The sequence below is a fragment of the Simochromis diagramma genome, unplaced genomic scaffold (genome assembly GCF_900408965.1).
Source record: "Simochromis diagramma unplaced genomic scaffold, fSimDia1.1 OVJJ01000308.1, whole genome shotgun sequence".
NCBI lineage: Eukaryota > Metazoa > Chordata > Actinopteri > Cichliformes > Cichlidae > Simochromis > Simochromis diagramma.
In genome coordinates, this window is record NW_024386785.1 from 2,367,676 (window position 1) to 2,381,166 (window position 13,491).

The 13,491-nt window shown below is 40.9% G+C and overlaps 1 protein-coding gene across 1 annotated transcript; it reads right to left on the reverse strand.

Annotated features, from left to right (window-relative positions):
- Positions 1 to 3,771: 3,771 nt before the first annotated feature.
- Positions 3,772 to 12,654, reverse strand: LOC120728067 (G-protein coupled receptor 37-like 1). Its single transcript, XM_040022751.1, has 4 exons — positions 11,310 to 12,654; positions 8,658 to 8,966; positions 7,757 to 8,125; positions 3,772 to 7,534 (listed from the first exon to the last, which is right to left on the reverse strand). The coding sequence occupies exons 1-4, from the start codon at positions 12,015 to 12,017 to the stop codon at positions 7,361 to 7,363; spliced, it is 1,560 nt and encodes a 519-aa protein (XP_039878685.1). The 5' UTR covers positions 12,018 to 12,654; the 3' UTR covers positions 3,772 to 7,360.
- Between the last annotated feature and the right edge of the window lie 837 nt (positions 12,655 to 13,491).

Consider the following 13,491-nt stretch of genomic DNA (forward strand, 5'->3'; position numbering starts at 1 on the left):
GGTGACTTAGCTGGTACGTGTATAACTGCATCATCTGCACAAAGTTGGCAGTTAGCTTTTGGACAACTGGCAGGCAAATCATTTATAAACAAACTAAACAGCAATGGGACAAGAACAGATCCTTGGGGAAAACTCATTCTGTTTTCCAACATGGACGACTTTTCTTTATCAACCCTCACACACTGCTCTCTTTTGTGAAGATGAGACTCAAACCAATCAACTGCCTGCTTTGAAAAGTCAAATTTTATCAACTCGGAAAGAAGTATGTCATGGCTGACAGTGTCAAAAGCCTTTTTTAGGTCAAGGAACACTGCACCCACAACATTACCATTATCCAGATTACACTTAATATTTTCAACAAAATAGCAATTTGCCATTTCTGTGGAAAAGTTTGGTCTAAAACCGAACTGCATTGGATGAATGAGCTGATTAGTCTCTAAGTAATCAATTAACTGTGCTGCCACAACCTTCTCAAGCACCTTGGAAATAATAAATGATCATAGTAATTGTTAGCATTACTATTATGACACATAATACAAACAGAAAATAAGCATTGGCAAAAAAGATAATTTATGATCAAAAACCAGATTACCTCATGAAGATGTGCAGAAATCGGTATTTGTCCCTGGTGGTTGGATGGGTGCTAATGTCATTAAATGTTAAAAAAAACGTAAAAGTCTTAGATATTCTTTTCCACTCGTATTTATTTACTTATGTTTTGTGTTAATTCTTCCAAAACCCAAAGATGTATTATTTATAATGACATAATCTTTACATTTTACTGCTAATCCTAGTTTGTTTGTTTTTCTGTGCTTTCTTTGAAGAATAATAACAGTTATTAAACTGGTGGCAGGCTAATCATAATACACATGTAAGAGTATTATTGTCTCGGCTTGTCCACCATTGTGCTGCTAAAACAACAGAAAAGTTTTTACATTACAACTAAAACTGTGAACATGAGGTTACAGTCATGAAATCCCAAACTTTAGTTTAATCATATAAAAGAAAAAGAGGCTATAAACTGCATTTAGAAATGTAGCAGTAAAGACGCACCAACCTCGACTACCGATGTGGGGCTCGAACCTGTGACCTTCCTGTTATGCAACTGCAGCCAGTAGTTGGTTCCCATCCAGTCTGTCCCAGTGACACTTTCGCATGACCAATGGAGGTCTAGTCGCCCCTGTGTGTGCGTTCATTAGTGAACAGAGGCGGTTTGTTCACCAGTTTGGATCACAGGGGCGAGCTCTCATCACTGCTAATGAGAACAACATCTCCAGCCTCCTGAAACACTCTGTTCCTCCAACTCTGACTCAGTCTCTCTCTCCCTGTTTCTCCACCTCGTTCCACTCTTTCATCCACGATTCATAAGCAGATTTTAGAGGCGCTCAAATTACATAAACGTACCAAATTACATAAAGTTCAGGACCTCAAGTCTCTTTTTTATTGGATCAGATATTGGTCCAGTCCTGACTCAGAAAGCTGGATTGGGTGCTTACGATCCTAATCGACAGTTTTGTAATTTACACATACATGTGATGAACTCTTATTTTTAGAAGCATTCCCCCTTTACATGTTAAATAGAGTTCACAGCCAATATTTAATCCAACTTTAAGAAGCTTTGAAAAAACAAAACATATTTTAAAAATTACAGCTTCTTTTGTAATGAAAATTTTTAATTGGTGGTGATAATCCATCAGTTGGGTTGATTAGATCACTATGGATGATGTGTGTCCTTACATATAGCCTATTTTGGGGGGGTTTTATCCTCCGTCTTCGTGTCCGTTTGTCCGTCTACAGGACGTTTACATTTTTAAATAACCTTCATTGGTTGCTCGGAGTAACCAGGCAAAGACAGGGCAGGAAAGAGGCTCACACAGATTACAAAAGTTTGAGTTTCGAGATTAACAGAACTGTGTGTGTGTGTGTGTGTGTGTGTGTGTGTGTGCGTGTGTGTGTGTGCATGTGTGTGTGCATGTGTGTGTGTGTGTGTGAGGGAGAATTTGGGCTTGTATCCCATGGAGACAGGACAGTAGTGAGGTCATTGACATGCAGAGCAGCAGCGGCTCTGCTGAAGGAAAATCCTCCTCAGACTCTTCTCAGAGAGAGGATCCCTGTACTCCATTTAAAACAGCATGTTGGACAAATGCTTTAAAAGCTTTAATGAGACCCTCAAACCAAGAACTCAGAGAGGAACCAAGAAGCTACAATTAGGACCTTTAAATTCTCCACAGAGTGAAATTCATACCTGTTTCATTCATTTATATTTACCAAAATACGAAGATTTTCTATGAAAACCAATCAAAGAATGCATAAATGATTTGACACATACATAAATGTATTACTAATTTGAGCTAAAGTGATGAGTCATTTCACTTTTTACTTGATTATTTGGCTGTTCCAGCGCATATATGGGATTTGTTGCTTTTATTTGCTTCACATTGTATAAATTTTAATGTTTAGTTAAAAGAAAATCCTAAACTTAGAAGGACTTGAGTTTTTTCAGTGTTGAAATTTTAAAACAGCTGTTGAATCCCAACAAGAATGAAAAACAGGTTCACTGACTGAACGCTAAATTTAAGAATTCTACAGCCGTGATCTTCAACAGACCTGTGAATATTACATGTAAGTTGATGTTTCTGAAATTTAGCATCACAAAAAAACACCTCGACCAGTCAGGGTCTGTGGAACCAACAGCATGTTGCAACAAAAAGGACACGGTTAAAACGGGAAGTGAGAAGGACCTCAAACAGGCTTTCTGTCAACTGTGGAAACAACAAGATGGATTTTCAGCTGCTGGACGAGGCTCTGGAAACTACCTCTCTCTTTTTAATCTTCTCAGGACCTTATAGTTGTAGTTCTCAGGACCTTCTCAGGAAGGTCCTGCAACATACAGCAGGGGAAGAACAGTACATTTGTATTTTGTAAAGTCCTGTTTTAAAAGCTTTGTTGCCCTGTCAGCAGTAATGTTGTCTTTCCACTTGTTCCCAGATCTTACAGTTTCTCCAGTGTGTTCACACTTATTTAATTGCTCTATGCCTCATCTTATTGAGTTTACGGGACAGCAAACCTTGTATAATATAAAACAGCGGTCTCCAACCTTTTTTGCGCCACGGACCGGTTTATGCCCGACAATATTTTCACGGACCGGCCTTTAAGGTGTCGCGGATAAATACAACAAAATAAAACTAGTACCGGTACCGAAAAAATTACTCATAACACACGTGAAAAGACCCAGGAAAACCGAGTAAACGATAAAAACGATAACAAAATAACACTGAAAACAGATAAAAACCCTGAAAACTATACATTTCACACCTGAGCCTCAACTCTCGCGGCCCGGTACCAAACGACTCACGGACCGGTACCGGTCCGAGGCCCGGGGGTTGGGGACCGCTGGTATAAAACACAATCTACAGCAGTTTAAAGTTTACATTTTTGTGGTTTTGGTTAGATATATTATGTCAAATGAAGAGAAGTCAATATGGAAAATCACATTTATTTTTGCAACATGAAGAATGAGTCTATGAAAGAACAAGTGGTGGTGCTGTCACTCCAAAAAGAAACCTGCAGCACCCACCAGGTGGTGTTTTAGTCTGTTTCCTATAGTGTGACATATTTAAAAAGCACTGGCTAAATTACCAGACTTTGCTTTCCAGCTGCACGGATTCAAAAGTTCAAACAAACTGTGAGAGATAAACTCTTGTAGCATAACTGTTGTTCCAACTGCTGTTGGTAAAGTTATATTTTACAGATTCATGAAACAGACTTGAGGAATTTTTCAATTCAGTTTTATTTATATAACACCAAATCACGACAACAGTCACCTCAAGGAGCTTTATATTGTAAGTTAAAGACCCTGCAATGATACAGAGAAATTTCCAGAAGAAATTCTAATTTACATGCAGGTGGCTGCAGGAAGCAAACCTGTGAGTTTCTATTGGTAAAGTTGCTTATTGTGAAAGGATTCCAGTCTCCATTTGATGGCATCACAAGAACAAACTAAGTGTAGATTTAGATTCTCTCTAACAAACATAAAGTACAACTCAAATAATTTCTTGAAACGACCACGGTAACGTTTAAACTCCTGGATGCAGCTGAATTTCATCATCCTCTCGTTGCTTAGCCAACCCTTGGTGAATCCAAAACTTTCTTTTTCGTTTATCAAAACAACACGACTCCAACAACTGCTCATCAGTAGCACAACGACATGGAAAAGACCAAAAAGAAGTATAAATGGTATTTAATCTTTCACTTTATCTTACTTTATCATTTCAATTTTTGATGTGGTGCAACAGTTTCTACCTTTGTTTCTAATGTTCATCCACATTTCTCTTCTAACAGATAACACAAAATTATGGCACCAAATATCAAATTCCAGAGCTTGGACCGAGGTATTGAAACAAACTGTCAGCTTTTAGCAATTTAAATGTTGAGTTCGAAACTCTCTGTAACATAGTTTTGGTACCAATCCAATAGCAGTCATACTACTGAGGAGTCAAAACATTATCACCACCTGCCTAGCTGCACTCCACAGATGGAGTTGTACTCTGTTACAGACATGGACACATGAGTCCATGAAATCACAGACAAAAAGTGGGATGTAGAGCTTCTCCCACTCTGTATCTGAAGACAGCTTTACGTCATTTAGACCCAAGCAGAGTGTAGTATACTTCTTTATACTTCTTCCTACAAGGTTTCAATGACTCTCCAACTCATCTGTGCGGCCATGGTAATTTCTTCCATATCAAATGTGTAGTAACATCTTTTTACCACATATTAGACCTTGTTACCACAAAGTCAACTTGATTAACATCATCGGTGTCAACAATTGTGAGTTGTAGCAGAGCAGATCTTTTTTTTCCCTCCAGGTTTAATTTGCAGATTTGAAATAGTGACTAAAAAGCACTTGTTTAAAGGCTGTTCTGCAAATCTTAAAATAAGGCAGTCAACATTTTGCAAAGTTAGTATGACTAGTTTTTACTGGCACTTAGAGCCCTTTTCCACTAGTACGGATCTGCTCGGTTCAGTTTAACTCGGTGTTTAGGGTTTCCCCTGGCGTGTGGTATTAACAGGTACCAGGTATTTTTTAGTATCTACTTGGCTGCCGTTCCAAGTCCAATCCAAAAACGTGATGTCAACAGACTGTACCCCACCAATTGGCTAGTCAATGCCGTCACTCAGTGAGTCACGAGAGTGAAACCCAGCCATTTTTGAAACCCAGCAACGAGGGAAACGGCTCCACAGAAAACAACACCGTGGTCCCGGAGTCTGACAACAACTTTTAAACTGAGCAGCAGGTATACCATCGCCCCAACACCCTGTTTGTTTCACATCCAAGTGTCATCACGGGACTGCATTGCTATACAGACCCTACGCACACTAGGGAGTACCCAATTGTAATGGAAAATAACCAAAAACCGAGTCGAGTCGACTGGGTATTAGTGGAAAAGGGCTTTTACAGTCAGGGCTCTGGGCAGGGAAACAATAAGGCACCATCTGCTGAGCCAATGGTCAGAAATTCATCATGGTGACATCAAATATTACAAATGCATTCTTGTGACATACAAAAAACTAATAACTCATTTCCTGCCATACAAATATGTAATTAGTTACACATCTAGCATTAAAAATAAGCTACATTCATGGTTCTCTTTCTTCTTTTGTTCTAGTTGTTTGAGATTGACGGTCTGAGTGAAAGCACTGTGTTAAATACAGATTACATCTCTTAAAACTACACAGCAGAACCTCCTGTACAAACAGAGCACCTCAGTATTGAGAGGGTGAGAGTCCTGTTCAAAAACTCTTCAGATATCCTCCTCGTTTCACCACTTTCTTCATCTTATTGCTTCAGGATGGGTTTGTGGCCTCACGAAGCACCACAACCTTTCCCAAAACAGAACCCATAGAAATAACTTTAAACACATCCTGATTTTCCTTCCACAAGTGCATATTATGCATATATGAGCTGCACAGTTCAATAAAATTCTTCCCTGGTTGTTGCTGAACAGATGCTGCAAACATTGCTGAAAGGCAGCACTGCACTGGAGGCAGAAATAATCTAACCTGAACCCTTTCTTTAAATTGTAGATGATGCAAAAATGTAGAAGCAAAAACTCTCAAGATAAATGGTAAAGGTTTGTTGTCAACTTTTAGGAATTTCCATTGATTTCCATCAAAGTTCTTGGAATTTTCTGGTTTTCAAAGAAAAATAGTTTTAAGGTCTAAACTTATTTACTTTTGGTTGAAACGTTCAAACATTTCTAAAAGCATTTTTAAACACTTACTCTGTACACAAAGAGCAAAGTTATGTGAATATGAGCCGCTCATCATCCCACCCATAAACGAACTGTTCCAAAGTTTGTTTGGGACCAGGATAAAACCACCTGTAAAGGTCCTTGTTGTGTTTGTTCATCACTGTAGTCACACCCAGATAATTCATATTGAGAATCAGATTTAACTGCATTAAAAAGTGCAGGTGTGAGTGCACTCTAAATTAAATCTGGGAAGCTAAAGTTAACCCTCTGTACATTAGCATTATTTTTCCACTGGAGAAACTAACATGCAAACACAAACTAGTTCATAGCCAGAAACTGTTGATAAAGAAAGACCAGGATAACTTGTATCCCATTTTACAGGAAAGGATTTCACAGGATTATTTCTGCCTCAACAGCAACATTTGTTTAACTAATGTGAAGCTGTTTCGGGCTGGTCTGTGTCAATGAAATGTTTCAGTTCAATCAGTTCCAGAAGTTTTTCATTTTATATTTAAGCAGATCAAATGTTTATATTAAAATGTCATAATTTCAAATTTATGCTCAGCCCTCTATAGAGTTCACCTCTTATCACAGCAGGAAACTTCTGTGCTTTGCACCAAACTAATGTTGCATATAAATGAGTTTAAATTAATGTTCCAAAAAAACACAACGAACTCGAGCCTCACAGCATCCATCTAAGGAGCGTAACCAAGGAAGACTTTCAAGACATTTCCATATATTGTGCAGCAGGAGGCCAGAGAGATGAGTTCTTTCAGAGTCCTGAAACAGGCTCCTGCATTTATAACAACTGGTTGTGCAAGTACACCATCTTCTTCTAATCTTGCTACAGATTAAACATTACTTCCTGCACTGACAGGAAGCTGAAGGGGGTAACTCTGAGTCCACATGGGAGTATCATACAAACGATATTCCGGTAGAAGAGAAGAGAACAGACAGAAAGTTGAAAAATATTTTCAAAATAGGGAAAAATGGAAAGAACGTGTAGAAGGAGACGATGGGTATACAGGTAATGTTGTAGAAAGGAGCAAAGGAGGAAAGACTAAGAGAAGAAGAGATGATCTACAGTCAGAGACAGACTTGTTGCTCTAGCTAGAGATGGACAAAATGGCTGACGTGTCTTTAGCCTTATCAAAGAAGATGGATGTCTCATTGGCCCCCTTGAGTTTGACCTGGGGAGGTCCTGGAGAGCCTTGGGCTCCGGTTGGCTGACACTCCTGACAGCAGCAGCAGCAGCAGTCCATGAAGGCTTGGCCAAGAGCCTGAAATGCAGACGATGCACAGCTTTGGTAAGTGACAACTATACGCACAAAATCAAACACAATACTCCAGAGGACCAATATGCAATGAATTCAACCTTTTCAACCATCTGCCATTTCTCTAAATGGGTAATGGACAGCAGGTGGTGAATTCTCTGCTTGGAAAAAGGCTTCAGTTGTACAGACGTCTTTGAGAAAACACCGTATAGCTCGGTGGCAACCTACCTTACACAGGCACAGCAGCAGCACCGGCGTCACTGATGACTTGAAGAACAACAGGAAGTGATGTAACAGCACCAGCATGGTGGCAGTGTCTTCGGAGATGGTGATGTGCGTGTAGGCCAGCGTGATGTTGCAGACATGCTCGGGGAGAGCACACACGCCATACACAACAGCTAGAGCTAGTAGAGTGCAGTTCAGCTGTCGCTCCAAGGTTTGGTGTTGTTGACGCTTCTGGTTGGAGCGTTCGTCGAGGTTACGCTGCTTTTGGGTGGCGCTGGAGTCGCTGTTGACATTCCGGGTGGCCATTTGGCAAAGGATGGTGAAGAGGACAGGGAGGCAGAAGTAGCAGCCAAAACACCACCACATACGACCCTGAAGCACAGAGGTTAAAACAGTAAGAGCTGAAGGAGGAGAACTTTGGGAACATTCTGCTTTTGTCTGGGCAAAAAAAAGCCACAACAGCTTTTCTCCACAGCTAAATAGCCCTTTCAGGAACTCAGATCTTTCTGCTTTTACCTAAAATGTTCTGGACAGAAAACTAAATGTGGTTTCATTTATGACCTCTGAGCCAACCTGTGTGATGAAGCTGCTCCTCTGAGACAAACCCATGATATCTCTGTCCTTACTCAATCCTTACTCATTAATCCAACAAACCAGAAAACAAACAGAAATGCTTCATGTTTTTTACTTTCATTTGAGCTCCTACTGGTGCTCTTTTGACGGTGTCCAACTGGTGTCCATTTCTTCAGTGCTAGTGTACACAACATGTGGACGGCCCACCAGTTAAAGGGAGAAGCACCATTATATAAGCTCTAGGTCCAGATTTACATGTTCCATGTCACCTAATCAACACGCGGATACTATGTGTTGGTCAGTTCAGTGCGTGCGTCTGCTTTGGTCTCACCTGGTGATACCTGAGCAGCAGGGAGTGAAGGGAATCAGGCAGGTAGAGGGACAGAGGAGAGGAGGGCGTGATGGTGCAAGAGTCGACCAGCCGGCCGGTGGATGGAGACACGGCCTGGCTGAGCTGCCATAGGAAGATTTCAGGGCTGGACAGCAGCAGAGCTGAGAGCCACACCAGCACCATCTTCATCAGCACTGAGCGACAGCGCTCCACCCGCCGAGCCTTTGGCTGGGAGGACGAGGTGGCGGCGTGGAAGCGATCGATACCCAGAGCACACAAAGTGAAGGAGGTGATGCCCAGAGACACAACCTGCAGGGAAGAGGAAGGTAACAGCAGCAGTAAGTCAATGTGGCCATTCTCATCCGAGAAGGAAACTGTGCCAAAAAGTAAAAGTTAAACAGTTTACAGTAAAACTGCTAAATCCTCTTTTATTGAGTTCATGTTGCTGTTTCTGAAATCAGTCTATTACCTTATCTCACGTAGCTCACCTGATGAAAAAGATTCAGTATGTCACATGTTCAAGTCCATATCATAAATATATATGATGAGAGGCATGGTTACTATGACATCACCAATAGGCTATGAAGCCTCAAGCTGAGCGTTTTGATTGTCTCCATCCTGGTGCTTTGCAAACAAGCTAACTGGGCCTAATGTTGAAACAGAGGACAATGCATGCTCAGTGGCTAATGACTTCTCATGGAGCATAACCAACAGATCATCTCTTCTAAATCTAACACTGATCATAATGAACAGCATCAGTATTCTGTTTTATTTAGTCACCCTGGAATTGTCAATAGACCCCATTAAGTCTTATGGAAAATGTTTACTGAGGTCAAAGTGTAAGACAGCTGAGGATTGTTTTCCCATATGCTTCTATACAAAATAGTCTTTTTGTTAATGTTATACTGTTAATATATCATAATGTATTAACAGTTCATATATCTGTGTGTAGTTTGCATGTTCTCCCCGTGTTTGCGGTGGTTCTCTTCGGGTACTCTGGCTTCCTCCCACAGTCCAAAGACATGCAGTTATTGGGGTCAATTGGTGATGTTAAACTGTCCATAGATATAAATGTGAGTGTCGGATGGAAACACAATGGCATCTCTGTGCCTCTGTGATGTGAGTAGCATAGATTTGAACAATGAGTGTACCTACAACAGCAATCAGTACCTCCAAAGCTGCTTGATTCTATAGACGATGGACAGAGAGCCGGCAGTGTCGGCCATAGGATGGCACTTAATCATACAAACACATTTTCATCTCCAAGTTTTTTTTTGTTTAACTGCAAGCAGGAAGTTGTAGAGCAAATCTTAACCACACTGTTTCCTATGACCATTCCAACCATTTTCTGTGTGATGGACCAAAAAACTGATACTCTAGTAGTGTAATATATGTAATATGCAGTTGTTTGGGTGTTTCAAAGAGCCAGCGAGCACATTTCAGTGTGGCTGTCCTGCAGCACCATCTTTAATTAACAAATCATTAATAAAGCTGCCAGTAAACTAATCTAGTAACAGACTTACATTTTGCACAATCAGTAACAAAATAACATAAAAACATGAATCACTCACAAGGTCTTAAATAATCAGGCCCCATCTTATCTTAATGACCTTGTAGTACCATATCACCCTATTAGAGCACTTCGCTCTCAGCCACTGCAGGCCTACTTGTTGTTCCTAGAGTATTTAAAAGTAGAATGGGAGGCAGAGCCTTCAGTTTTCAGGCGCCTCTTCTGTGGAACCAGCTTCCAGTTTGGATTCAGGAGACAGACACTATCTCTACTTTCAAGATTAGGCTTCAAACTTTCCTTTTTGCTAAAGCATATAGTTAGGGCTGGACCAGGTGACCCTGAATCCTCCCTTAGTTATGCTGCAGTAGATGTAGGCTGCTGAGGATTCCCATGATGCATTGAGTTTTTTCTTTCCAGTCACCTTTCTCACTCAGTATGTGTTAACAGACCTCTCTGCATTGAATCATACTTGTTAATAATCTCCGTCTCTCTTCCACAGCATGTCTTTGTCCTGTCTTCCTTTTCTCACCCCAACCGGTTGCAGCAGGTGGCCCCGCCCCTCCCTGAGCCTGGTTCTGCTGGAGGTTTCTTCCTGTTTAAAGGGAGTTTTTCCTTCCCACTGTCGCCAAAGTGCTCATAGGGGTTCATATGATTGTTGGGTTTTTTTTCTGTATGTATTATTGTAGGGTCTACCTTACAATATAAAGCGCCTTGAGGTGACTGTTGTTGTGATTTGGCGCTGTATCAATTAAATTGAATTGAATTAATCATCATTTCTTCTTTAATACTATCTACAGCTGTTAGTCTCATTAAGATTAGAAATGTAAAATAATAAAATTGAGGTCAGTTGCCGCTATTATATTGATTATTACAGAACTAGCACATACCTGTAATTTTGGAAAGTTTTTTTTATATTTGTTGTCATTTTACACAAGTAGTTGTAAAGGAAATCTTAATCTTTGGATCTGCTGATGTTTTCTACATCAGCAGTTTGGGTAAAATTTCTGCTTCACATTTGTATTTGTACAGTCAGCTGTCCAACAGCAGATGTATACTCCTTTAAGACTTCATAGGACAAAAAAAGAAAAACAAATTATGTTGTTACACTGACTTCCTGCTTTTTTAACATAAGCCACACCCACCTCCATATAAGGCACCATGCGACAGGTGATGTCACCCAGGATCCTCCTATGGGTTAGCTGGTTGAGGACCACCACAGGAAGGCACAGAACCAGAACCAGGAAGTCCCAAAATGCCATGCTGGCCAGTAGGTAGTTCCAGGCTGACCTCATGTAATAGTTGTTCCAGACAATGCACATGACTGCCATGTTTCCTACTACGCCCACTGCCAGCACCAGGCCGGCCAGGAACAGGATGGCGTAGGCTGCATATGAGCCCTCCATCAGGGGGTAAAAGGGGTTGAAAAGTCCTGGAGCATCATGGTCAGTGTTGGAGCTGTTTGTGTGGAGGTTATCATCTTCATGAACCTTTCCTGCCACTGTAGTCGTTTTATTGCTGAACTCAGTAACTTGAGGCGCTGTAACCCATTCATTTTCAAAGGAATCACCAAAGGTGGACTGTTGCTCCTCCTCATCCGCACCACGGGCTTGGCGGCGGTTACGGTCAAGGTCCAGGTCCAGCACCTCGGTTTGGGGGAGGCTCTTGTCAAGGACGTAAGATTCATCCTGGGTTTTGACCGGTTTGCCAATCCAAAGGGGCTTTGGTTCGACAGGGGAGGAAGGTTTATCATTATTGCTGTGCTGCCCGTCATGTTGCCCAACACTCTTTGCATCAGTAAGCAGCAGCAGCAGCAGATACAGACACAGCCACAGACCGACTGACAGAGCCATGATGCAAAACTTAATATGACAGTTTCCTTTTAAACTCAAACCAGAAGAGTTCAGGACTACCTGTTGCTACGAAATCTGTAAATAATTCAGTAAAAATCCAGAAATGTTCCCAGAAATTTCCAATCCACTGAAAACAACAATTTGTATGTTGGCAAAGTTTCCAATAAATTTCAATTAGATTGAGCAAGTCCAGAAATCCATAAAATTGCGTGTGGGGGGACGGGGGTCAAAAATCAACTAAAAAGAAATGCTAAGATTACTTTGAAATAGTTTCATAAAACTCTGCCCAGTTTAAAAATATTTCCAGTTATAGAAAAAGCCTGTTTCTGAAGATAGCCAGTCAGTTTTTCTACAAGTTTGAGGTCCAGGATAGAGGGGTCCTCTGTTATCTCTTCTCTTCAAACTGCAAACACCCCCACTTTACTCACTTTAAAACTTCCCTCTGTTTTTCCCATCCATCAATAATCCAAACAGGTGTTGAGGCTCCAGGAGAAGCGGGATGGTGGGGGCAGCAGCAGGGTGTGTGTCCGTGTCTGGGCTGCTGTGTCTTGGCTGCAGGCAGCGCAGAGACTGGGCGTCCTGGAGCTCTGAGGATCTCTGGGAACGAGCAGCCCTCTGCAGCACGGCTGGATGGAGCCTTTGTCGGGACACACAAGCATACAAACAAGGCTGGCACACACACAAATACACACATTTGTCTGCACGATCATGCACGCATACTTTCTTTTGCTCTTTTTGTCTCTCACCTTCTCTCACACACGCATTTTTAACAAATTCTCAGTTCTGCTGCCCCCTGGTGGTGGTGGGTGTACTTGGGAAGCAGGTGAGTTGACTGAGAAAGAGTGTTGATGAAACTGCTTCTCTTTTTGAGTTTGTACTTGTCTAAACTTAACAATATCATCAAAGACTGACTGTATGATTCTATAATGACACTTTCTATCCTGCTAAAGCGTTTTTTTTTCTTCTCTCTTTTACCTGGTAGAGTTACAGTTACACCAGTTAATACATCCATTATTTCATCTAGACTAGCAGCTATCATCTCGTAGCTATTTTAAAACATTTCAGGATATGTGTTTGTTCAGTCCTTCTGCAGCATTGTCTAAGTTGGTCATCTGATAGAAAACGTCTTTAAAAATTGACTTTTAAGTTTTCTAAACGTTTTTTTCTACTGGAAGTTGTACTTCTACTGCTATCATTGATTTCGATGTAAAATTCTTTCTCTGCCATGTTTTTATGGAGGGCTATACTCTCGTGTCACCTGTGCACACCTATAAACAGTGACTTAGCTGTGAGTGATCTCCCCAATGACAGCCATTGTACGTACAACATACAAGTGCATGCGTCCATGCACATATTAACTTAACTGGATGAAAAAGGTATTCTCTAATAAGACTAAATATCTTATGATGCTTTATTTTATTTTCAGTTATTATATATTTATTAATTGTAAGCCCTGCATTTTCCCATTTCATTT

Excerpts from the sequence above, each read along its gene's own strand:
- LOC120728067 (XM_040022751.1), bottom strand. The coding sequence starts at position 12,017 with ATGGCTCTGTCAGTCGGTCTGTGGCTGTGTCTGTATCTGCTGCTGCTG. Across the intron at positions 8,126-8,657 it reads TGCTGCTCAGGTATCACCAG|GGTCGTATGTGGTGGTGTTT; the intron begins GTGAGACCAAAG and ends TCTGTGCTTCAG. Across the intron at positions 7,535-7,756 it reads TGCTGCTGTGCCTGTGTAAG|GCTCTTGGCCAAGCCTTCAT; the intron begins GTAGGTTGCCAC and ends TCTGCATTTCAG.